This window comes from Trachemys scripta, chromosome 5, assembly GCF_013100865.1.
Source record: "Trachemys scripta elegans isolate TJP31775 chromosome 5, CAS_Tse_1.0, whole genome shotgun sequence".
Lineage (NCBI taxonomy): Eukaryota > Metazoa > Chordata > Testudines > Emydidae > Trachemys > Trachemys scripta.
In genome coordinates, this window is record NC_048302.1 from 60,926,699 (window position 1) to 60,951,780 (window position 25,082).

At 44.0% G+C, this 25,082-nt stretch overlaps 1 protein-coding gene across 2 annotated transcripts in view; it reads right to left on the reverse strand.

Moving 5' to 3' along the window:
• The window catches only part of PDGFC (platelet derived growth factor C), a 243,621-nt gene extending 218,806 nt beyond the window's left edge, over positions 1-24,815 (reverse strand). Inside the window, exon 1 of one of the 2 annotated variants that reach the window (XM_034771611.1) lies at positions 23,925-24,815. In XM_034771611.1, coding sequence (XP_034627502.1) covers positions 23,925-24,042 — 118 coding nt within the window. In that variant the 5' untranslated portion in view covers positions 24,043-24,815. The remainder of the gene's footprint in view (positions 1-23,924) is intronic. The other variant, XM_034771612.1, reaches the window with a different exon arrangement.
• Positions 24,816-25,082: the final 267 nt, after the last annotated feature.

A 25,082-nucleotide genomic window follows, 5' to 3' on the forward strand; every position in this document is an offset into this window, starting at 1 on the left:
CCAGACAGACCCCCGGGGACTCCCATGCCCTATCCAACTGCTCCCTGCCCCCGACAGGACCCCCAGAACTCCTGACCCATCCAACCCCCTCTGCTACCTGCCTGCCTTGACCCCCTCTCCACACCCCTGCGCCCTGACAGCCCCCCCAGAATCCCAGACCCATCTAACCCCCCCGCTCCCTGTCCCTGACTGTCCCAACCCCTCTCCACACCCCTGCCCCCCTGACAGCTCCCCCAGACCCATCTAACCCCCCCTCTCCCTGTCCCTGACTGTCCCAATCCCTCTCCACACCCTTGCCCCCCTGACAGCCCCCCCCAAACTCCCGACCCATCCAACCCCCCCTCCCTGTCCCCTGACCAGGGCCAGCTTTAAAGAGCCCAGGAATCGGGCTGCGCTCCGGCCTGGGGTGCTGGGGCCCGAGCCGGGCCGGCGCTGCTGGGGCCCGAGCCAGACCGGGTCCGGGCCGGGGGTGCTGGGGCCCAAGCCGGGCTGGCACTGCTGGGGCCCGAGCTGGGCCGGAGCCGCTGGGGCAGCTGGGCGCCGCTCGGCCAGGGCCGCGCCTCCCCGGAGCTCTCCTCCTCGCGCCCCCCCGCCCCAGCTTACCTGCTGCTGCCTCCCGCTTGCGCCTGCTTCTTTTCAGACTTCCCACAAAGATCTGATTTGCGGGAAGCAGGGGAGGGGGAGGAGCAGGGGGCGGAGTTTTTAGGGGAGGGGAGGAGGGGGAAGACAGCTGCGGGGCCGGACAGCGTGGTAAGGCTGCAGGGGATGGGGGGAGCCGGGAAGGGGCTTTGGGTGCCCAGCGGTGCTTGGCCGCCACTTTTCTATCTATAAATAGCTGACCGGGGGGAAATCCCGGACATTTTTAGATTTTTAAAAATCCCCCCCGGACAGCTATTTATAGACTGAAAAGTCGGACATGTCCGGGGAAATCCAGACAAATGGTAGCCCTAACCTAGCATTCACTTGTTTCTTTTCCTCAGAAGTTTAACACCATTCAAGTTGGTCATTATGGAGTAATAAAATACCAATGGCCTGTGTTGCATGTTTCTTTGTAACTAACCAGCTTCAGGAAATTATTAGTAAGGGATTAGGAGGCTGCACACCAGCTAAACCAGGAATCATGTCTGCGACAGAAGTGAGGTACCTAACCAGAAGGTACTTAGCGGATACTTCATTTGGTGAGGACTGGCAGCTAAAATAAGCACACTGGAGAATAATACAAGGCAATATTCTGCAAGATTACTACTAGACTGCAGCCCTTTTACCTTGTACACAGCATGCTTCATTGCTGAATGTTAGTGAAAGATTTCAAATTCTGTGAGGAGTTGGAAGTTCAAGGTTTGAAAGGGAGAATGCACACCAGCTTCCAGTTCCCCTCCAAGACTTGAAAAATCAGCACAGATCTCTGTGTGGCACAGATGGAAGATTACAATGGAAGTCGAAGCATAAAAACTTAAAACATAAAAGTCATCATCATTTTGGTAATTAATATTACTAGCAAAGTAGAATTACGGTAAAGGTTTCAGGTTTAAGAGCCCTTTTTATTCCATCCCCTCAAGGGAGGTAGAGTATTTATGTAAAAAGTCCATCACCTCTATGTGGTTTACTGATAACACTAGAATCCTTTTCTCCTGCAGATGGCTTTCAACACCCTGACCTCCTCTTCACATTTGATCTCACTTTCAACACATACCATTTTCTCTATCTCATAATGCATCCAGTTTCACTCAGCCACCTTGCAAATCAGGGATGAGAATGGTTTTATTTCCCACCAACATAAATCAAAATAATTTTCAAAAGTGATTTATCCCATTTACTTCATTAACTTCAGTGGGACTCCACACATGATGATTAAAGTCATACCTGGTCATAACTGTTTACAGTTCCCATAGTAAACAACTCTCTCTTCCATGTGATTCAAATAGAGCATTGTACCTTGCAAACTCACATAAAAATTGCAATACACAGATATTTATGTTTGTAATGTGTGGCTACGGACTAGAGCTACTATGGCTTTATTAGTTTGTTGTCTATGAGCTTTTTAAAGAAAGCTACATGCTGGTACACAGACATATAGTATACTCAGTAGTGAATCTGATGCGGCTGTCATTTAAAATCAATAGGAAAACTCCCACTGGCTATAGTAAAGGCAAGAGAATGCCTAGCATAAATTACTAGGGAAAAATAGATAAGTGTACTTTTAAGAAATATATTTATTACAGAATTTGAGTTTTCCAAGCAATTAACAGGCTGGCAACTGCAGGTGAAAAGTAATTAGTGTTATTAGAAATATTGGCTACACATAACATACAACATATAACGGCTTCTCTGAAGTGCAGCGTTATTTCAATTATGGTAGTGCCCTACGTCCCCCATGAGGATCATGAATTGTGCTAGGTGCCATACGAATATGGAGGATGTTTTGATTTGTTTACAAATCCATCCATTTTCAACATATTCCACAGGTATTTTCCAGAGGTGTAAGAGATGACAAAAAAATCAATGTGTTCCTAATCATTCCAGGCATGATAGTTTGTTTACACTAAAGACACACTCAATTTTTATACATACCATGGTGTATCCCTAAGTATCCTAGAAAATTAACTAATAATTATCCATAAGCAGTTTTCTAAGACAGTTGGGAGATATGATCTAGCATATAGGAATAGGACTGAGTCCCAAATGGTACACTATCCTTTCCTTTCAATGAAAAAAATAAATTAACACTAAATTTTAGTATAAGAACATCAGGAAAAGTGCATTAGTTTATGTATAAGAAGTAGAACAGAAATAAACACATTATAATCTACATGAAAAATAAATTAAACACACACATCTACACACACCAGCAACAGTATTTTCCAACAGTTTCCACCTAGAATTTGAATAGGAAATACTAGTGATAATTGTTTGGAATGTGCTTGCAAATGTCGACCATTGTATAGACATAAGATACCATTATTTTGATATACTAAAATTGCATATTTTCCTTATATCACTGTATGTTTTAGGATATCTTTAGTATATTTCTAAGATACCTCTAATAAAGTCTAAAGCGCTTCCCCCTCAACCTATCCCCAATATTCACTAATAGTAACTATCAAATACTTAGTATTTTTCAGTCTAGATCATTCTAAATCAATGAATTCTGTTAGTTTTAAGAAAATATGTAAAAACATACTCATCTAGAATATAAATAGAAAGCATTAAGATAAAACACAGATTCTGAAAAGCAAAACAAAAGGGGGGAAAATAAACCATTCAGTATATTCAAATATTATTGAATGTTATCTCAGTACCTAGATCTAATTCTAAAACAATTACATTCAAACATTCAAACACACACAGACAGAAGGATATAATGTACCACACAAAAATGGATGGTAACCACAAATTTAAGTAATTGTAAATAATGTGTCAAAGGCGTGCTTCCAGAAACAACAAAAGCTATGTTGTTTACAGTTGTTCATAAGGAAGTAAAATTATCTCTCTATTGGGCAAAATGTAAACCAGAAGGACGAGGACCACAATCAATATTAGAAATGTGCAATTTGATATATAATAGCTAAATCAGCTTTATACAAAGGCAGCATGCTGCTTCAAAGACTCTGAAATAGTATTCATAATGTTAGTTTTATGGAGGTCTCTTTTCACAGCCTTCTCCCTGCATTGGAAAAAAAGGCTTTTGACACAGTTGAGTGGCAACAACTTTAGTGTACTAAAAAATAAATCACAATTGTTTCATTAGCTACTGTCATTATACTGTCTAGGCATACAACTATGCTTGTGATATATCTTGACTAATGAGACAATTCAAAGAATTCTAAGTTATATAAAATGGTCATTGATGAAATAAAAGTGTAATTTAAGGACTTAAATTTGGAGAAGGCTTGAAATGTCTTCATATGAACTATACAAAAATTATTTGAAATCTGCATCCCCCAAGCAAGGGGAAAAAACTTGTAGGGAAAGACTCCAGATCCATCTGGATGAATAACTACCTCAAAAAAGATTATTAGAGTAAGCAGAGAACTTATAAGGAATGGGGGGAAAGGGGTTGATCAGTAAAGAAAGATATGTTTTCAAACCCCCATGATGTAGGAATAAAGTGAGAACTGTTGAAAGTCAAGCTGAATTAACTCTTGCCAAGGAAATTAAAATAAATACCAAGAGGTTATTTAGTTCTATAAATAAAAAGAGACTAAAGAAGGATGAGGTTAAATTGCTACAGTGTGGATGGAAAGGAGATTAAAGATAATCTAGGTATGGGCCTGTGATGGGGTCTGCTTACCCCGCAGTAGCCCGGACAGGGTTAAGCCCATATTATGGACAGTGGAAGTCCTGCCTCCCTGGTGAGACTGGGCATGCTCCAAGTGCTATAGCAGTATAAAGGGACGGAACCCAGCTCATTCTAGGCGGGAGGCCGCAGGGGAAGGACCTGCCTGGGAAGCTCCTGTGGAGGGCCAGCTACAGCCATTGACTGCACCAGGAATTGAAGCCTTTTGCAGCCCGCCCGCACCCCAGCGACTGGAGGAGCCCCTGGAGACGACCGGCCCCACTGAACACAGAAAACCGGACACCGCATGGGAAACACCAGCACAGACTCTGGTAGGAAGTAACCCAGGGAGGGTGACGGAGTGGTACCTCATGCCCGGGAAACCTCAACATGTTTCGGTAGGACCCCCCTGCTGAGTCAGTGACAAGCTATGCCACTGTTAGGGCCCTGGGTTAGGGCCCAGTGGAGTCAGGTCAGCCTCGGCCCCCTTACCGGGGGTGTCACACCCCTTAGTGGGTGCCCCAACTTTATAGACTCTGGCTGCTAGGCCACGCTGCCCTACACCGAAGGGTGGCTCTATAGACTCTGACTGCTAGGCTACACTGCCCTGACCCTAGGGGCTGCTTTACAGACTGGCCACTAGGCCATGCTGCCCTGCCCCGAAGGGTGGCTCTACAGACTCTGGCCACTAGGCAACGCTGCCCTGCACTGAAGGGCTGCTTTGTAGACGGTGACCGATAGGCCACGATGCCCTGACCCTAGGAGTGTGGATTATCACAGGACCCAAAACTAAATAAATATTTTGCACAGTTTTCAATAACTATGATAATATGGAACATGTGCATGAAGGCAGTATAGCTAATAGAAATGAGTACAAGGACATTCATTTAGGGTCTAATAATAAGAATTTTTGCTACAAGCTGTGGGCTCAACAGGTAGAAGCAAAAAAGGAGGAAAAGAGACCTGAGTGGGTGGGTTGATCACAGAATGACTATGTGACACCTGTGGGAGATGGCTGCAAAAAAAGAAAATGTGATTCTAGGATGTATCGGTCAAGATATTTCCAGTAGAGATAGAGAAGTATTAAATGACATTGTACATGATGCTGGTAAGACTTCATTTGGAATACTATGTACAATTAAAAAAAGATTGATTTTAAGAAATCATGTTCAAGAAAGATTAATTTAAACTGGTACAAGTGCAGAGAAGGGCTGCTAGGATGATCTTCTGAGAGGAGATTGGAAGAGCTTGGCTTGTTTAGTCTAGCAACAGAAAAGGTGGAGAGGAAATATGAATGCTCTCAATAAATGCATTAGGGGGTAAATAACACTGAGGATGAAGAGCTAAAGGATAAGAATGGCACTGGAACAAATGGATATAAACTAGCCAGGAACAAAGTCAGGTGGAAATTTAGAAGGTTTCTACCCATCAGAGGGGTGGGTTTCTGGATGTGTCTTTTAATAGGAGTTGTGGGAGCAAATAACTAAAATATTTTAAGAGAGAGAGAGAGACAAATCTCGGAGTGTAATTATATGATGGGGTTGCTTGTGATGGTAGAGGGAAGGGTTCAGAAGCCCTGCAGCTCATTTCCAGTTTGTCATATGTCCCTAAAAGCTTCATAGCTGGCCACTTGCAGGAGTGAAGAAGGGATTTCTCCTTCCCTCAATGTATTCTGAGGTTTTCTGTTTGTTTGACCCCACCCCAAAGTGTCAGAGATAGACAGGGTGGGCCAGGACTCTAAGGTGGCACCGAGCATTCTCTCTCTCAGGTGTTAGGCTGGCTGGCTTTTGCTCACATACTCAAGGTCTAACTGATCCCCATATTTGGGGGTCAGGAGGAAATTTCCCCCCAGGTCATATTGGCAGTGACCTTGGGGCTTTTTTGCCTTCCTGTGCTTCATGTGGGTACAAGTAACTTGACAGGATTATCTGGAAATATCTCTCAGTCATTTCCAAGGAATTGCAGGGGCCTCAAGCACTGGTATACCTCGGTCCCTCCTACTCTCAACCTGTTACACAAAATATCCTTGTCTCATGCGGTTATAATACTTTGGTTTCATTTCAGTTGTTGGGTGGTGTTGATGGCCTGTGGTATACAGGACATCAGACTAGATGATCTAGTGGTCCCTTCTATCCTTAAACTCTATGACTCTAAAATATGCTTGTTTGCCTACTGACAGAGACAACTTGATTGAAAAGACTCTGGATTATTGTAATTTTAAATAAGTGCCTACTTGGTGGTTTATAAAAGGTAATAAAATAGATTTCTTATCATTACTATTCTCTAAACACCCAGGATGAGTTAGAGGCCAATGAGACCCCAAGACTCACTACTATGGCAATCAGTGTCAATTTCCTCACCTGAGATGTCAGTCAATGCCTTGTCTAGCTCTTCAAAAGTATTTTCTTCTTCCTACCGTCATGCAGGACAATGTTGTCGAGATTCAGTTTAAACTGCTTGTTTTTCATCATTGTCCTTTTCTCTTGAAGACATTGTGGCATCAAATACAATGCAATTGTGCCCCATGAGGGAAAAAAATAAAGTTAGTTATCACCGTTCTGATGACAATGAAGCCTGTAGCATCTCACAAGAGGTCTAATATAAATATTGAAAAGGAAAATGGACAGTATTGATCTGTGGGGTACTCTGTATGTGAGGACTCTTGGGGATGAGGAAATTGTCCATCACTACTCCAAGCCCCGTTTGAGAGGAATGATTGAAGCCATTATAGTGCTACACCATACAGCTAGGTCTTGTAATCTAGTCAGCAACATTTTGTAATCAACTGTATTGAAAATTGCAGTGAGATTGAATAGCCACGTTCCAATCTGAAACTTGATTATGGAAGGTTCAGGGTGTTTGTACTCTCAGATTTTCAATACTCATCATCTTGATTAATTTGTCAAGGAAGTGAAGGTTGGAAACAGGACCACCAGAATCTGGAGTGCTTGTCAGCATTACGTGTTGATGAACAAGGTGGACCATGGCATTCTTCAGGGATGCTGGAAGGTTATCTTCTTTGAAGGCAATATTGATAATTTCAGTTAAACCCAGCAACTTTTCATTTGCTATCATTAGCCAAGAGACAGGCAAATGTCTTCTTCATAAGGCAAGGGCTGCAGAGATTCTTGGTATTAAAAAAATATCTATTTTTAACCCATATGGCTTACAGAATATTGGTCCTGATATTTGTCACTGATCCAGAATTACATATTTCTCAGTTTCAGGATAGTGCCCTTTCAGGGGACCATTATGGGCCACAAGGAGGAGGAAAAATATCTTTGACTAGCTGCTTTTAAAAAGAAAGTGTGAAACTCCTCAGAGTTGAAATATAAATAGGTTTGGAATTATTAGAATTTTATTGGTAATTATTGATTTCTCCATACACACACACACAAAGATGAAAAAATATTTTTATCAATAATCATTGAAATTTACACACAGGCAAAGAAAGAAAAATGTTGCTTAAGAACTTGTTATAGATTGACTTAAAAGATATTCACTTTTTATATTCTGACATGATCTTGACAATGTGTTTGAACTGTTGTAAAATTTTAATTTTAATTACTGAATTACTGTCATTAAATTGTCTGACTCCACTATTGTCTGACATCACCTAATTTTCCACAACTGTGAAATCTGCTGAAATTATGGGGAAAAAAATTGAATTCTGCCAAGCCTAAAGATTAATTGTCCTCTCAGAGATGGATTAGTGCAGGGGCAGGCAAACTACAGCCTGCAGGCTGAATCTGGCTTGTGAGCCATTTTAAGCCGGCCCACGAGCCGCACCACGCAGCTTGGCCCCACTCCTGCGCTCCAGCCAGGGTGCTGGGTCGGGGCCACACCAGTAGTACACAGCACTATCCTGCACACAACATGGAGTTTAGACAGAACTTTCCTTTTTTTCAAAGGAAAAAAAATGAGTAATTGAGAAGTCTAGAGACATTCCAATAATTCTTTGCAAGTAATAATGTTTATTAAAAACAAATGTAGCATTGATGTTTCTGAAGTTGCACAAGAAACTGATAAGTAGCAACATGAGATATTCAAACATTTAAAGAAAGCAGTTGAAATACTAAGAGAGGATGCTTACAGTACTATCCTTTTAGAATATCATGTGTTCAATTAAACAAACAGTTGCATTTATATGAACACTCCTGAGAGCCAAAACAGTTATTTTGTGATTAGTCCAAGCACATCAGAGGTCAGAAGGAAAACTGCAGTTTAATTTTTTCCCTTCTAGAACAGTACATGATGCTACCATAACTCTATAAAATAAATGCCCCATCATGAAGAAAATGTTCCTCACTTCCCCAGAAAACATTTGTCCCTTCTCCCAGAAGAGAACAAAAATAAAATAGAGAACATTAAGAACAAATTAGTATTATGATAAAGGAAACTGAAATATTAAAAGTGAATTTTAATTTGTCACCCATAATGAAACTTTGGGAAAAAATAATAATTAGATCAGAGTCTCATTACAAGGATGAAATTTAGTCAAGATGCTTGTAAAACATAATCCACGCCCTTGAATTTGGACTGCAAACCCATCACTTAAACATCTAGTAAATGACTCAATTTGTTGACATGACCCTGTAGCTTTTTATGGCCTTCTATAAAGAAGTTATTACATCCATTCCCTTTATTTTGTTTTAGAGTGTTTGAATGAGCCCCAGAACCACAAGCTAGTTAAGCAGGCCCTCCTCAAATGGAAGTGGCCTCCTATAATTCACCACTACCGGAGAAATATTCAGACCAATGTTTGTAGATTGGAAAACCATACATTAACACACACCCCAAAAGAATTTCCTGTGCCTTGTGTCTTTCTAAATGCTTGGCTGTTGTATAAAATGAGAGCTGCTTTCCATTCAAGTAACAGAGACACTCCAGAAAGACTTGCATCTCTCAGTACCTTAAGAAAAATATAAATTACTCAGTAGGGTGGGGGGTGGGGGAATCAGAAATTCAACTCTAATCAGTTATTTTATTTTGGGAACATTTTAAAACACATAGCTGGACAACTGAATACGAACTTCCTGTTAAAGACCATTAAGGTGACAAGAGTATTTTTCCAGCTGCAGCAGTATTATCTATTACTTTATGAATCTGTCCCTCTTTTAGCAAACCCATTTTTCTTATTGCCTTTGTTTCGAAAAACAGTAGCAGAGAGAATAGCAGCACTGGATCAATCCAAGCAGATGTTATGCAAACTTCTCCAAAAAACCTCTGTTAGTGGAAATCACGCCTCACATATAACACTCCCTAGTATTTTTACATCTGGGCTTTCTTTTCCTCAGTAGAAACATACAACTTTGCTGATATGTACCAAACTGAATAATAGTTTGAAGATGTGGAATATTGGGAATTACATTAAGGACATCACTCGTATATCTTTTATATCCTAAAGCTGTTTTGAAGCAGAGTTATCAGATTACACAGCTAATGCATTAACTAAATGCACCACCTAGCCTCCTGCCTCTCTTCCTTTTTATGTCATTTATCATCAATTCATATCAAGACTATGTGGTAAGAACAAAGTAAAAGAATGTCAACACAGTTTTTGATAAACATAAGCTGCTATTGATTTTTTTTTCAAATAAGTGTTATTTTACAGTAACTTACTGAGTTCAATGAATTTTTAAGCAGGTCTTCTCATACTTGCTCTGGATAACTTAATGTTTCAAAAATACAGAGTAAGGGCAATGATAATGGAGCTTAACCCTGTCTTGTGAATCATTATAGATGATTCCAGAATTTTGATAAAGATTTTGAAGCCCACCCACACTAGGGTTGCCAACTTTCTACTCACATAAAACCAAACACTCTTGCGCCATCCCCTACCCTTCCTCCAAAGCCCCAAACCTGCCCCACCCCCCCTCTCCGAGGCCCCGCCCCTGCTCACTCCATCTCCCCTCCCTCTGTCACTCACTCTCCCCACCCTCATTCACTTGCTCATTTTCACCAGACTGGCTCAGAGGGTTGGGGTGCGGGAAGGGGTGAGGGCCCAGACTGGAGGTGCAGGCTCTGGAGTGGGGCCAGAAATTAGGAGTTCAGGGTGTGGGAGGGGACTCCGGGCTGAGGCAGTGGGTTGGGATGCGAGAAGGGATGAGGGCTGTGGCTGGGGGTGTGGGCTCTGTGGTAGGGACATGGATAAGGGGTTTGGGGTGCAGGAGGGGGCTCCAGGCTGGGGGGTGGAGTCGAGGGGTTTGAAATATGGGAAGGGGCTTCAGGCTGAGGCAGGGGATTGGGGTGTAGGAGGAGGTACAGGCTCTGGACTGGGGATGCAGGTTACAGGGTGGAGCCAGAAATGAGGGTTTCAGGGTGAAGGAGAGGGGTCCAGGCTGGGGCAGGGGGTTGGGGTACGTGGGGGCTAAGGGTTCTGGCTGGGAGTGCAGGCTCTGGTGTGGGACCAGGGATTTAGGGTGCAGGAAGGGGCTCTGGGCTAGGGCTGAGGGGATCAGAGTGGGGGAAGGGGCTCTGGGCTAGGACAAGGGGTTGGGGCACAGAAGGGGGTGACGGGTGCAGGCTACAGGCGGCACTTACCTCAGGCGGCTCCCAGAAACAGCGGCATGTCCCCTCTCCGGCTCCCGTGGTTTCCAGCCAATGGGAGCTGCAGAGCTGGCACTTGGGGCGGGGGCAGCGTGCAGAGCCCCCTGGCTGCCCCTGCACGTAGGAGCCTGAGGGGAGACATGCTGCTGCTTCCAGGAGCCACGCAGAGCCACGAAGGGCAGAGAGCCTGCCTTAGCCTTGCTGTGCCACCGACCGGACTTTTAACGGCCCGATCAGCAGTGCTGACTGGAGCCGCCAGGGTCTCTTTTCAACCAGGTGTCCCTTTCCGTCCAGTCGAAAACTGGATGCCTGGCAACCCTAACCCCAACTCTCCTTTTCAACATTTTGAAAATGATAATAGGGAATGTATAATGATAGCTACACTGGGAGAAATATGATCTAGCAGACATAGCACTGAACTGTGAGTCAGGAGACTAGGCTGTATTCCCAGCTATGCCACTGACCTGCTGTGTGACTGCAAGGAAATAAATTTTCTGCCACTTTCCCATCTATCTTGTCTATTTGGATTGTAAGGTCTTTGGGACAGGGAAAACCTCTCTCACTGTGTGTTTGTAAAACACCTAGCATAATGAAGCCCTAGGCCTTCTGACACCCTAAGCACTACATTAAAACAAGTAATCATCTCTTCCCTCTTATGCCTCTCTAGTCCATGAGGAACATTAGGCCTTCACCACTGCCTTCCAACTTTGCCTGTCTTCTGCTGTGGTCTTAGCGTCTTACCAAGTCATTCTGATAGCTTACAATTCTGCTTCTATTGTGCATTTCCATATTCTCCGTCGTCTACCTCATCACCTCTTGCCCTGGGGGTTCTAGTCCAATGCCTGTCTTCTTATGTTACTTTCCTCCATGTATGTCCTAGCCATCTCCATTTTTATTCCATAATTTCCTCTCCTGTTGGTTTCTGTTTCATCCTCCACCAGAGCTCTTCATGGGTGATTTTTTCTAGCCATCTGATATTGAGGATTTGTCTAAGACAGCTGTTTATGAAAACCTGGAGCTTAGATAATCTTAATAAGTCTCCAAGTCACTGTACAGGAAGACCAACTTTACAATGGTGTTAAATATTTCAAGTTTATCTTGGAGAGCAAGATTTCTATTTCTCCAGATCAGCTTTAAGGTTACAAAAGCCTATTTAGCTTTTGCTATTCTGGCTTTAATGTTTTCGCCTGTACCTCCTGCCGTATTTACAATGCTGACAAGATATATAAAATATCGGACCTCTTCTATATCAGTCCCAGAAAGTGGTATAAGTGTTTTTTGTTGTTGTTGAATCTCATGCTTTTAGTTTTCTTTAATTGTATGTAGGCCTGGAGATCATGTCTCTGTGGGTATGCGATAGTAAGTTGATGTCATCTGCAAAATCAAGGTCCTCTAACTTCTCTGTGAAAGTCCATTGTATGCCTCTTGGCTATTCTATGCTCTCTCATTACCCAATCCACAATCAATAAGATCATGGGGGACATCAGACATCTTTGTCTGACACCTGTAGTAACCTCGAATGGTTTAGTCAGCTCGCTATTATGTATAACTTCTGATTTAGTATTGTCATGGAAGCTCTGAATGCTGTTCACAAATTTCTGAGGGATTCCATAGTGATGTAGCAACTTCCATAAAACTGTCCTTTCCACTATATCACAGACTTTTTTGAAAATCTATAAAATTCATATAAAATAGTGACTGCCATTTGATCAACAGTCCTATGATGACAGGATTATCATTACTACTTGATCTATATATGATTTCACCTGTCTGACCCCTGCCTGTTCTCATCATAACCTTTGGCCATTACTTGCATCTGAAGAAGTGAGGTTCTTATCCACGAAAGCTTATGCTCCCAATACTTCTGTATTCTTTGAGTCCACCTTAAAAACCTCCATTGGATTGTTGTCCAGACCTGGTGCCTTTCCACTTTTTAACCGATTACCCTCTCTACTTCTACTCTGGTGATAGGTCCACAAATACATATTAATAAAAAGCCAGAAAGAATTTCAAGGGTGGAAATATCTGGGATTTTTTGCAGAGGAAACAGGAGAAGACTTGAAAAATCTTTTCATCTTGCTTTTAATCATATTTTCAGTAAATGTTTACACTTCATTCATGAAAATTAATTAATAAGAGCCAAATTGCCATAGAAAAAAGATTATGTTTTAAGGACTCCTCCTTTGCATCTCTTCCACTATTAGTAGGAGAGAATTTGACTGTATGCAAAATAACTTTTGAACACTGCCTTATTTCTATCAGAGTTGAAATGTGACAAGGTGCAGGGACACTACGTGGTTCCCAGTAAATGAGAGGTTTACTCAAATTATTTTACCCTCCCATGAATACCCGCATAAGTGGAAAGGCTATAAGAAGGATGAACTAAGACTATGGCCTTGGCTACACTTGTGAGTTGCAGCACTGTAAAGCCGCCCCCAGCGCTGTAACTCACTCCCTGTCCACACTGGCAAGGCATTTGCAGCGCTGTATCTCCTTGGTTGCAGCGCTGCATGTACTCCACCTCTCCGAGAGGAATAGCGAGTGCAGCGCTGCCACTGCAGCGCCAGTGTGGCCACCCAATGCGCTGCGAATGGCCTCCAGAATTATTCGAGAGTATCCCACAATGCCTGTTCTAGCCACTCTGGTCATCAGTTCAAACTCTACTGCCCTGGCCTCAGGTAACCAACCATGTGACCGACCCTTTACATTTCCCGGGAATTTTAAAAATCCCCTTCCTGTTTGCTCAGCCCGGCGTGGCGTGGAGTGCTATCAGCAAATCTTTCCAGGTGACCATGCCTCCATGCGCCAAGCGAGCCCGAGCATGAAGCAATGGCGAGTTGCTGGACCTCATCAGTGTTTGGGGGGAGGAAGCTGTCCAGTCCCAGCTGCGCTCCAACCGTAGGAATTACGATACCTTCGGGAAGGTATCAAAGGACATGATGGAAAGGGGCCATGACCGGGACGCCCTGCAGTGCAGGATTAAAGTCAAGGAGCTGCGGCATGCCTACCGCAAAGCTCGCGACGCAAACGGCTGCTCGGGTGCTCCCCCTGCGACCTGCAGATTCTACAAGGAGCTGGATGCAATACTTAGGGTTAACCCCACCTCCACTCCGAGCACCACCATGGACACTTCAGAGCCGGTGGGGGGCGGGGGAGAAGGAGGAAGAGGAGAAGGAGGAGGAGGAAAACGGGAGTGATGGTGGTGGGCCGGATGGAGACATCCCGGAATCCCTGGAGCCATGCAGCCAGGAGCTCTTCTCGAGCCAGAAGGATGGTAACCAGTCACAGCGGCTGGTACTTGGTGGAGGACAAACAGAAGAGCAGGTTCCCGGTAAGCGTTTTTTTTTTCGGGAAGGAATTTTTTCGGTGCAGGCTCTTTGGGAGAGGAGGGTTAAACATGCATGCCTAGATCCGGAATAGTGCATTGATGTGGTTTATCACATCGCGGTAATCAGCCTCGGTAATCTCTTTGAATGTCTCATCCAGAATGCGTGCAATGCGCTTACGCAAGTTTATAGGGAGAGCCACCATGGTCCTTGTCCCAGCCAGGCTAATGTGTCCGTGCCACTGTGCCGTGAGAGGCGGGGGGACCATTGCTGCACACAGGCAAGCTGCATATGGGCCAGGGCGGAAGCTGCATTGCAGTAGAAGACCCTCCCTTGCTTCCCAGGTCACCCTCAGCAGCGAGATATCATCCAGGACGAACTCCTGTGGAAAATATTGGGACAGTGTTCAGTGTAGGTGCCCCCTGAAGCTGTTGGCTCTCCCCAAGGCACAGAAACCCAGAGGACAGTGCAGCCCTGAAACAATCAGTCCCCATTACTCACCATTTTGAGGCTCCCGTGGGATAGGTGTGCTCTGTTTCGGACGGGAAAATTATTCTATTGTGTAGACCCTGTGTGTTTTCTACTCCTTAAGTGTGGGGGGAATCATTACTCTGTCTGGTATAAACAATGCTGCCTCTCTTAAATGTTACGTTTTGCCTATACAGCTGCATCAACCTTGAGACCTCAGCCGTCCCTCTTATCGCCTGCTCAGAGACTGCAAAGACTCAGGAAGAGACCACGAAAAAGCAAAGAAGACATGCTGCAAGAAGTGATGTGGCAATCTATTAAAGAGAACGAGAAGGCACAGGACTGGAGGGAGAGAGAAATCAGGATCCGCCAGGAAAATGCAGCACACCAGCGGCAAAGCACCACGCACCAGCAGCAAAGCACTGATAGGCTCATCAGCATCCTGGAGCGCCAAGCAGATGCTATCCAGGAGCTGGTAGCCATGCAGAAAGAGGAGCAGTACTGAAAACGCAAACGTCACCCTCTACCCCCCACAGCCCTTGTCCCAAAACTCTTTCCGTTGTGCCCCACTGTCACCTCCAACCCACTTTCCCCAACTTCCGTGTTCTTCACGCCACCCGCAGCCTCCAACACCAGTATCTTCACCACCCAACCCTGAAGACCCTTACCCTCTGTACTCAACCCCCATCACCATGCAGTATAGCTGCCCTGAAGTGCAGCACTCACTGCACAGCACACCAGACAGGACATACACGAATCTGTGATTGCACTGTTCTCCACTCCACCCCCTTTTTTCTTTTCAATAAATGGATTCTTTGGCTTTGAAAACATTCTTTATTATTGCATAAAGTAAAAGACTCCTTAGCCCAGGAAATAAACAGGCACTGCCAGTCTGCTTGTCTGCTAAGCAGACACTGATTCCTAAAGATTGGACCTACTGCACTTCACTCCCATGCAGGGCACCAGATATCACTGCTGGTTTTCAGCCTCAAATTGCTCCCTCAAGGCATCCCTAATCCTTGCAGCCCCGCGCTGGGCGCCTGTAATAGCCCTGCTCTCTGGCTGTGCAAATTCAGCCTCCAGGTGTTGAACCTCGGAGGTCCATGCCTGAGTGAAGCTTTCATCCCTCCCATTACAAATATTATGGAGGGCACAGCATGCGGATATAACCGCGGGGATGCTGCTTTCGGCCAAGTCCAGCTTCCCATACAGAGATCGCCAGCGGGCCTTTAAACGGCCAAAGGCACACTCCACAGTCATTCGGCACCGGTTCAGCCTGTAGTTGAACCGTTCCTTGCTGCTGTCAAGGCTCCCAGTGTAGGGTTTCATGAGCCACGGCATTAACGGGATCTCCAAGGATCACAATGGGCATTTCAACTTCCCCTACCGTGATCTTCCGCTCTGGGAAAAAAGTCCCGGCCTGCATCTTCCTGAACAGCCAAGTGTTCCGAAAGATGCGTGCGTCATGCACCTTTCCAGGCCAGCCTGTGTTAATGTCAATGAAACTCCCACGGTGATCCACAAGCGCCTGGAGAACCATAGAGAAATACCCCTTCCGATTAACGTACTCGGATCCTAGGTGGGGTGGTGCCAGAATAGGAATGTGCGTCCCATCTATCGCCCCTCCACAGTTAGGGAACCCCATCTGTGCAAAGCCATCCACTATTTCCTGCACGTTACCCAGAGTCACGGTTCTTCTGAGTAGGATGTGATTAATGGCCTTGCAAACTTGCATCAACATGATTCCAAAGGTCGACTTTCCCACTCCAAACTGGTTTGCGACTGACTGGTAGCTGTCTGGAGTTGCCAGCTTCCAGATTGCAATAGCCACCCGCTTCTCCACTGGCAGGGCAGCTCTCAATCTCGTGTCCTTGCGCCACAGGGTGGGGGCAAGCTCCTCACACAGTCCCATGAAAGTGGCTTTTCTCATCCGAAAGTTCTGCAGCCACTGCTCGTCATCCCAGACTTCCATGACGATCTGATCCCACCACTCGGTGCTTGTTTCCCGAACCCAAAAGCGGCGTTCCACAGTGCTAAGCATGTCCGTGAATGCCACAAGCAATTTTGTGTCGTACGCGATATGCGTCTTGATAGCATCGTCAGAATCCTCACCCTCACTCTCACTGTCACTTTGAATCTTAAGGAATAGTTCGATAGCCAAACGTGACGTGCTGGCGAGACTCGTCAGCATACGCCTCAGCAGTTCGGACTCCATTTCCCGCAGACAGATCGCGCTGCACATAAACCATTGAAAGATGGCGCCAAAGGTGGAAGGAAACAAAGGGATTTCTGGGATGCAAAGCGATGCATCACGGGGCATTGGGACAGGACCCAGAATCCCCCGCACCCACGCCCCCTTCCCACAACCCACGGCGCCAGAATGGGAAAAGGTGCTCTGTGGGATAGCTGCCCATAATGCACCGCTCCCAATAGCGCTGCAATTGCTGCAAATGTGGCCATGATAGTGCGCTGGGCAGCTGTCAGTGTGGACAGACTGCAGCGCTCTCCCTACTCAGCTGCACGAAGTCAGGTTTAACTCACAGCACTGTACATCTGCAAGTGTAGCCAAGGCCTATGTCTTCACTGCAAAGTTAACTCCTCTGCACTTAGTCTAGTTCAAGTAAGAGCAGCCACACTGGCAAATAACACTCAAGCTGCACAGATGGATTGAATTAGCAGCTAATGAGTTTCTGCTATCTCAAGTGTAATTTATACCCCCTGATGGGCCAATTTGAGTTAAAAAACCCACGGGGCAACAATTGAGCTATAACCTGAGTAAACTCTGCACTGAAGATAAGCCCTCAGAGACAGAAGGCCCGATACTCCACTGCCTTGCACAGTTGTGTGCAAGAGGAATGTAAAATGCCAAATCAGAATGGCAGTATTTTACACCACTTAGCATTCATTTGACATATTTGCAATAGAGTGGAGAATTAACCCGCCAGCCCAGGAGGAGAAACTCTGGGCAAGACAGCCCTCACTAACCTGATTCTAAGGACTGGGTTGATCCAGAGACTGAGGAAGTTTTTAACTGATATTTCCTTTTGCTTATATTACCTTGCTTGCTTTCTGTTCATAAAGATTTTCTCCAGAATACCTGTTATGTTTTGTTTCTATTCAACCATCCCACCAATTTACAGAGATTAGCTGTTTTTATTATTTATCTGTTATTTGTATTACATCAGAGGACCCATTAATACAACAGGACTTAAATCCAGATAACATGTTGTGGGAGCATGTGATTAACTGTATATAACCCCAGCGTAATATTGGCAATATGCTCTCTCTGCAAAGGGATCAAAAGGCAGGTGCATACTGCAGCTGATACAAATGTGGACCAAGAAGAATGCATAAATCTTCTGGACCCTGAAAACTTAAAATAGTATCCCACAAGTCTCTCAAGAATGTGAAAAATATATTGCAGCTTTGTGCTAATAAAACATTATGAGGTTTCATCTATGTGGTGTTCCCAAGTATTTCAGATTCAAATAAAAGCTGTACAAGTCTTCCGAACAAGGAGTAACAGGTCTGAGTAAGCCACAGTGTGCAAATAATTTATTGGCTCCAAAGCAATCAGGTACATATAAATTTATTTAAGTGCTTATTAAACATTCACATATGGGAATGTTACTTCTGTTATTGTTCTGTAGTACAATTGCTTTATAAAGCTATGTACTCTGCTGAAAGTTACTTGTCTACTGGGACATCCTCCAGAGTGCTCACCCACCATGAGGTTCACTTTGCATGACATCCATTTTGTGACTGAGGTGAAAATAGCTCTTTTTACATACAAAAAGCCATAAAGAGGTGGAGTAACAGCCTAAATTCCACTAAAATAAGCTAACCCTGTGAAAAGGAGAGCAGACTGCGACAGTTAGGAATTGCCAGACAGGTCTAATGACTACATGAAAAACATTGCTATAATGCAATACCATTGCTGCAGGCAGCAAAGCACAACTTTGCTACTACATGTTGGCTGGAATAATAATTAGAACCAAAAGGTTAGGATTAAATCCTAACCATGTAGATGACTTTATCTACAGAGTTCATCATGAAACCTTCACTAGAATGGCTCTCATGGGCTCAAGGTATACATTCTGTTTCTCTCTCCGATATGAAAGTACTGTATGAGGTGGGGGGGAACCAACATAGTTTAAACACTAATTTGTGATTCAAGTTCTGTAAATCTATTAGAAAACAAAAACTGCAAGAAATCATATTTTAAACAAACTGCATTCAATATTCAATTTTAGATATGTAACAAATGTAGAGAAAAGTCAGGAGTGCACAGAAATGGGAACATGTAGGGAACTTTCCACACTACTAAAACAAACTTTACATAAAAGAAAGGAGTAGCTGAAATAAAGAAAGATTACAAGTAGTACTGTAAATAGTAGTGGTATTAATGTTAACAGTAAACTACATAGCCAATGATGAGTTTTAAAATGTTATTGCATAGTTATTTACTACACTCATTCCGCATTTGAATATTTTTAAAAACTTTTCCAATTTGCCACATAATCCCTTGTTTAAAACTTTAAAAAGAGTGTTGTACAACTCTTACCATAAAAGGGTTTTAAAAGTTTCACACCAAACCACATTGTGAACTAAACAGAAACAGATTAAACTTCAGAAGTTTTTCAAATCTACTTTTCCTTTTAGATAAATATAATTCTGAACATGTGACATCTATTTGCCAATGAAGAAGACTGCACAAAACTGCACCACCCAGCATTAGTCAGCAGATTTTCTTGGTATTTGTCAGACCAGTTATAGCTGGTAGCAGAACATTTAGATCTGACTGTTTTGAGATGCATTGTTTTATTGTGAGTAGTTTTGTTATCTAAATATTCAATTTAAATTAAGTTTATTCTTGAAATCATTACTTTCTGAGTCTTGTAGGATTTGGATTGGGGATATATAAAATGCACAGGCTTCTATAGGACTGCTTAGAGTTTTGAGTTAAGTGAACTCAGTCCTCCAAGGAAAATCCAGCACCAGCCCCTGACCATACTACAGTCAGTTACCTTCCCCTACATAGCCTCAATCTCTCTTTGAAGATATGTAATGCAACCCCATGGCTTATTGTGGGAGGCCAGCCATGGGAAGGAGATTCAATGAACTCTGGCTCTTCAGCTGTATATTAAAACTCCACCCACATTCATGGAGCTTTTTGCAGGCCACAGCCTGGAGGTTTCTCAGTGTATCAACCTCCAGTGGATTTCAGATTCATTGTAAATAATTCAGGCTCTACTAAGAGTGGTGTCACTCTCCATTCCAGAATTCTTTATGGACTACACTTTTTATCATCATTTAACAAATTGTTGCAGGAACTAGAACACTAAATCATAAGCAGAGGCACCGTTGATGAGACAATCACTTGTAGAAAACCAGCACATACACTGGTGGGCTTCCTGTGATTGCTGCTATTCATGTTCGAAACTTGATTCCATGTGAATTAATATTTCTAACCAGTTGATTTTGGTTGTGTGTTGATTGATCTCAAGCCTTTGGTCTCCTGAAGTTCTATAGTAGTTTATCATTATTTTTTAAATGCAGATTACAGATAAACTATTTTGTTATACATGGCATCTGATAATAGGTTTTCCTGTCATCTTACACAAAGAAGTATTATGTAATATTCTTGTACATTACCCTGATTTCTATAGTTTTATAGAATAGCTTTACAAATTTATCTTGCCCCACAACAGCCAAGAATATGACTAGGGGACCTACATTCTCCTGTCACTTCTATATTGTGGCCAAATTTGCTGATAGATCAATAGACAAATCTCCTTTGTGGTAAATGAGTTGCACTCACTTCTGCCAGTGGTGAATTTGGCCCATCCAACTTATCAAATGTTGAAACTATAGAGCCATGAATGGGGGAATGAAAGACAAAAGGAAAGGTTCGGAAGTGGCAGGATGAAAGGAGTAACAGGAAAAGAGAGATGGTGAGGGGTAATAGGAGGAAGAAAAATGCAAATCATCCCTGAATCAAATCTTATGCAAGGGAGATTGGGAACTTCTCAAAAGAGTAATTGAATCTCAGAATTTTATCTTGGCCCCTTGTTTGGTATGGGTACAAAGATGGCAATGAATGTATTTTGGAGAGCTATGATATAAACTTGCAAAGCTTTGTAAACTTGCCAACCCATTCAAGCAGAACCCTCTTGGTCAAAATTACACAGAAATGTGGAAACAATTCATCCATATAAATAGCAGCCTCCACCAAGTATATCACATACTCCAATCTCAGGCCTACCAAATGATCACTCACCTGAACTTTGAACCTCCAAATGTAACCACTTATTAATCTTTAGTTTTGTAATTCAACTTAGTAAAGATATTCCAGAATTAAATAATTTTAAGACTCCTTAATGCCAAGCAGAGTTTACAAATAAACCTTCAAGAAACTTGAACTGATTATACCAAAGGGCTGATAAAAGCAAGTATGTAGTTTTAAGTGGTTTCATGTAGAACTATATTGGCCCCACAGCACCCATCATGTTGAATTCCTGGCAGATGGTGGTAAAATACTTATTTCTCTCGAGAATTTCTACCTTTTAATTGTGTACAAAAATTCAGCCTAGGAAATCAGTATCTAAAATGTAATTCCTAATATGCAATATAACAAGAGAACTCCTTACATTCCCGCCCCCCCCCCACCCCCCAAAAAAACACTGTACTTGAGTCACACTGTACAGTTACATCTTTGAGTTAATGGTCTGGATTCTTGACACTAAGGCCCTGATCCTGCAAATACTTATACACATGCTTAACTTTATTCAAGCAATAAAGTTATTAACTAACTCCCAGAGCAGTTTGAAACAATAATAGCTACTCTAGCATGAAGTCAGTACCATTTTAATTTGTTTTGTAGTACAACTGTTTGGCTAGATATCAATTTAGCAATTAGGAGACAGAACTTTTTATTTCTAGGATGAGGAAGAAAAGTGTTTCTCCCTCCCAGCCATCCCCCCTTTTTCTTTGAACCAAAACATTGTATATAAAGCTTTGGCATGTGAACAGCAACATCTCCTAGCCAACTACAGGGAGTTTTAACCTGCCTCTAGCTAAAAGCCATACAATCTTTAGATTGCTGTAGAGTTAAAAAAAATCACTCTAATTAAATCAAGTTAAAACTGGTCTGACCAACGTTACTGATCCCCCAAATTATTAAAGTGTGTCAAAAAAATTAAGTATTGGTTTTAGTTTTAGCTAAACTTTTACATTAGACTAAGTGCAACAGTTAAGAGCTAGAAATGAAAGCATAGGTAAATAACAATTCAGATGGCTATATTATATGAACTATATTTAATATATTAAGAGTAATGTTTTTGGAACTCTTTTCTGTTTCTTCTGGGTTTGTATTTGTTACAAGACTCTGTGATATAGTTACTGTACCTCACAAAGTGACGAACTGGATCATTAGCCACCTGAAGCTTGACCTCAGGCAGCTGCATTACCAGTGTATGAACAGTGTCTAAGTTGTGCTGTCAGATATAACTATTTATATTATCCATAAATATTTATTTTATAGCAATTCTACCTCTCTCCTGTGTAGCAGTTTCACTTTTCAGACTTTCTTATTGTATAACTAGGCAATAAGGCCTTAGTGCCTATTTAAGACCCTGTTGCACGGTCACATAACAAATCTCTTGTGGAAGACTGACAACCTGTTATGTCTCTCCTGTGAACTCTGTCTGCGTTGAGAAAACAATGGTAATTCATACACTTCAATATGATCCTTGTATACACCACATAAATAAGAGAGTAAAGCGTATTTTCATTACATTTGCCCTGAATCCACTTTGTCTCTATCTGGCTCCCTAAAACCTCAATCAGTCAGATGAATTGGGAGGATGGGAGATATTTCTATTCTCACACAACATAGATATTTTCCTGTACTGAGGACAAAGGTTAGTTTGATTAATTTTCCTGTCAGGGTATAGCTGGGTTTCTTACTCTTTTGATCACTTTCCCCTAGCCCTTTCCAGTTGCTTTGATTAGAGACTGATCTCTGTGCTGCTCTTTGATCAGTATCCTTGGCACTCTGCAGGTGCCATATGTCATCACATTAGCAAACAGCAGCAATATTAATCTCTTCTGCTAAAATTGATAACACCACACATTCTATTCATTCACATAATGTCTGTAACAGGCCACTTAGTTCTTTATTTGTTTTGTATTAAAAGATGCTGTATGTAATACTTACATCAAGGGAGTCCCAAGTTCAAAGCTGACAGTTTTTGCTGAACTTAGCAAGTCTTTAAATTTGCATTTTTGTTATAATTCATTTATAACCTACTAAAACTTTGGGAGTATTTTGCTTGCGCCTTTATGTTGGTTTGTCTAGGAGAAACAACAGTCTAGCTAACAGGCAAAATGCTAAGATTTCCCCTCTTATATATTGGCATACATCACTGGAAAACAGGGTGTTTAATAGCATAATTGTAGACATTCTGCATAAATACTGTGGTTTCATGTGGTACACAACATTTCTGTTTTTAAAGTAGTCTTTAAAATGACTTCATAATAGTAGATCAAGAGAAAAGGCCCTTAAAAATCTGAATAATGTAAATCATATGGAGTTCAGAGGCTAAGCAAATTACACACCCTGAAGCTGCCCTTGCTGTATGAAAGGAGCCTTTCTCCAGCTCTGAGCAATCCCCGCCCAAGGGAACTTGCATCTGAGAGTTTTCTAAACATTTCAGGTACACTTGAAAGCTGAAAGTAATTCTCATTTCCTATGCAGGAATAGCTGGTTTCCAGCACATACAAAATAGTGCTCATTCATCAACAGACACAGAAACACCCACCAGAGAAGGAAGGATTAGGGCACAAAGGTGTGGTTAGAAAAACAAAAAGGAAGGAAAGAAACATTTTAAACAACCACCACCTACAAAATAAAGTCTCCAAACAGGCTGTGAGCTTCTTTCTTTATTATCTTCTGGCTAGTTAATTGGTGCCTTTTTACCTCCCCTGCTTCAGTTAACGAGGCTGACAAGTTTCCTGGAGTGACAAACATACAGCGAAGACAGACCTGCCAAGTCTCATTCATTTGGGCTTCGATCTTAAAGGCTCACTCGGGCGATGTAAGATTTTTTCCCCCCCTCCCGCAGTAGTTTCAATGAGATATTTACAATCTCACTCAGGACGGCCTGCACGGTGTGTTGTGCATTGTGAAGTTACGCTCACTTGAGAGGGTCACAGGCTCGTGACAGCCCGGCCTCCAAAATTGCAGAGTTAATGCATCCCTCCCTCCTTCCCCAGCATGGATGGGAACGCTGGCCGTGCCTTACCATTTTGCTCCTTGGCGCTGGAGAACTGCAGCTTGACGCTCAGATTGGACTCCGCTTGGGCTCCATGTCTCTGGCTGGCCAGGGCAGATGTCAGCAGGAGAAAGGCGAAGAGGAGCATTTGGCTGACCGGGGGAAGTTATCACACACACCAGGCACGTTCAGCTCGCCGGCAAGTCCCGGGTCTCTTTCACCACCACCAGGCGACGGCTGCGCCGCTGGGGAGAAAGCAGCCCTGAGCCTGCTTTGGCAGCGCAGAAGTGCAGGGTAGTTTCCACATAATCCCATCCAAAACTTTGTCCTAGCGCCTTTCTCCGTGTCTCAGGTTGGGGGGGGGACGCTAAAGGATCAAAGCAAAAGCTGGACCCAAACCAGCTTCGCAAGGGCTCCGCAATCCGTGCGGGGCTGGGAGGGAGAAGGCTGGCGAAGGCGCCCAGCGCACGCTGGGGCCAAGGGAGGAGGGGACGAGAGGAGTCGCCGCTGACTCGGAGCAGCACCTGTCAGCTCCACAAGCAAAACAGCAGGAACAGCGCGGGGAGGGGGCGGGGAGCAAGGCGAGCTCCCTGAGAAACCCCTTCTTCGCCCTCTGCTAGACAGCCGCGCTGCCAGCCGGGCAGCGTCCCTCACCCCTCCGCAGGGTCCGCTCCCCCCTCCTTCGCGTGGTTCTGCCCTGCCCCTCGGCGGCCGGCCTCAGGGGAGGGGTGGGAGAGCGAACAAAGTGCCTGTCCCAGCGCACACAGCCGGGGCAGGCTGCTGCTGCTGCCGCTCCGCTCTCCCCCGCCGGCGGCTGCACACAGCCGAGCCCGGCACCTGGTTTGAGTTTGACGCGACAGCAGTTCGCGTTAAAAGAAAGGGTCGGGACTAGCTCCGCCGCCCGAAGCCCCCAGCAAGCCGGCCCGGCTCCCCTCCCCAGGAGCCTGCCCCTACTCCCTGCGGTCCCCCTCCTCCTCCTCCCCCCCCCAGAGCCCTTCGGCTCTTCCCCGCTGTATCACCTTCCCCCTCTGCCCGATCCCCCTTCTCCTCCTGCCCCGCACCCCTCTCCCTGGATCCTCTGCCCGGGGCCGCCCGGCTGAACCGGCCTGGCCCAGGGCTCCCGCCCGGAGGAGGTTACCCCTCGCGTCGCCAGGAGGGGCGCGCAGGAAGCCGGAGTGGCCAGCCCAG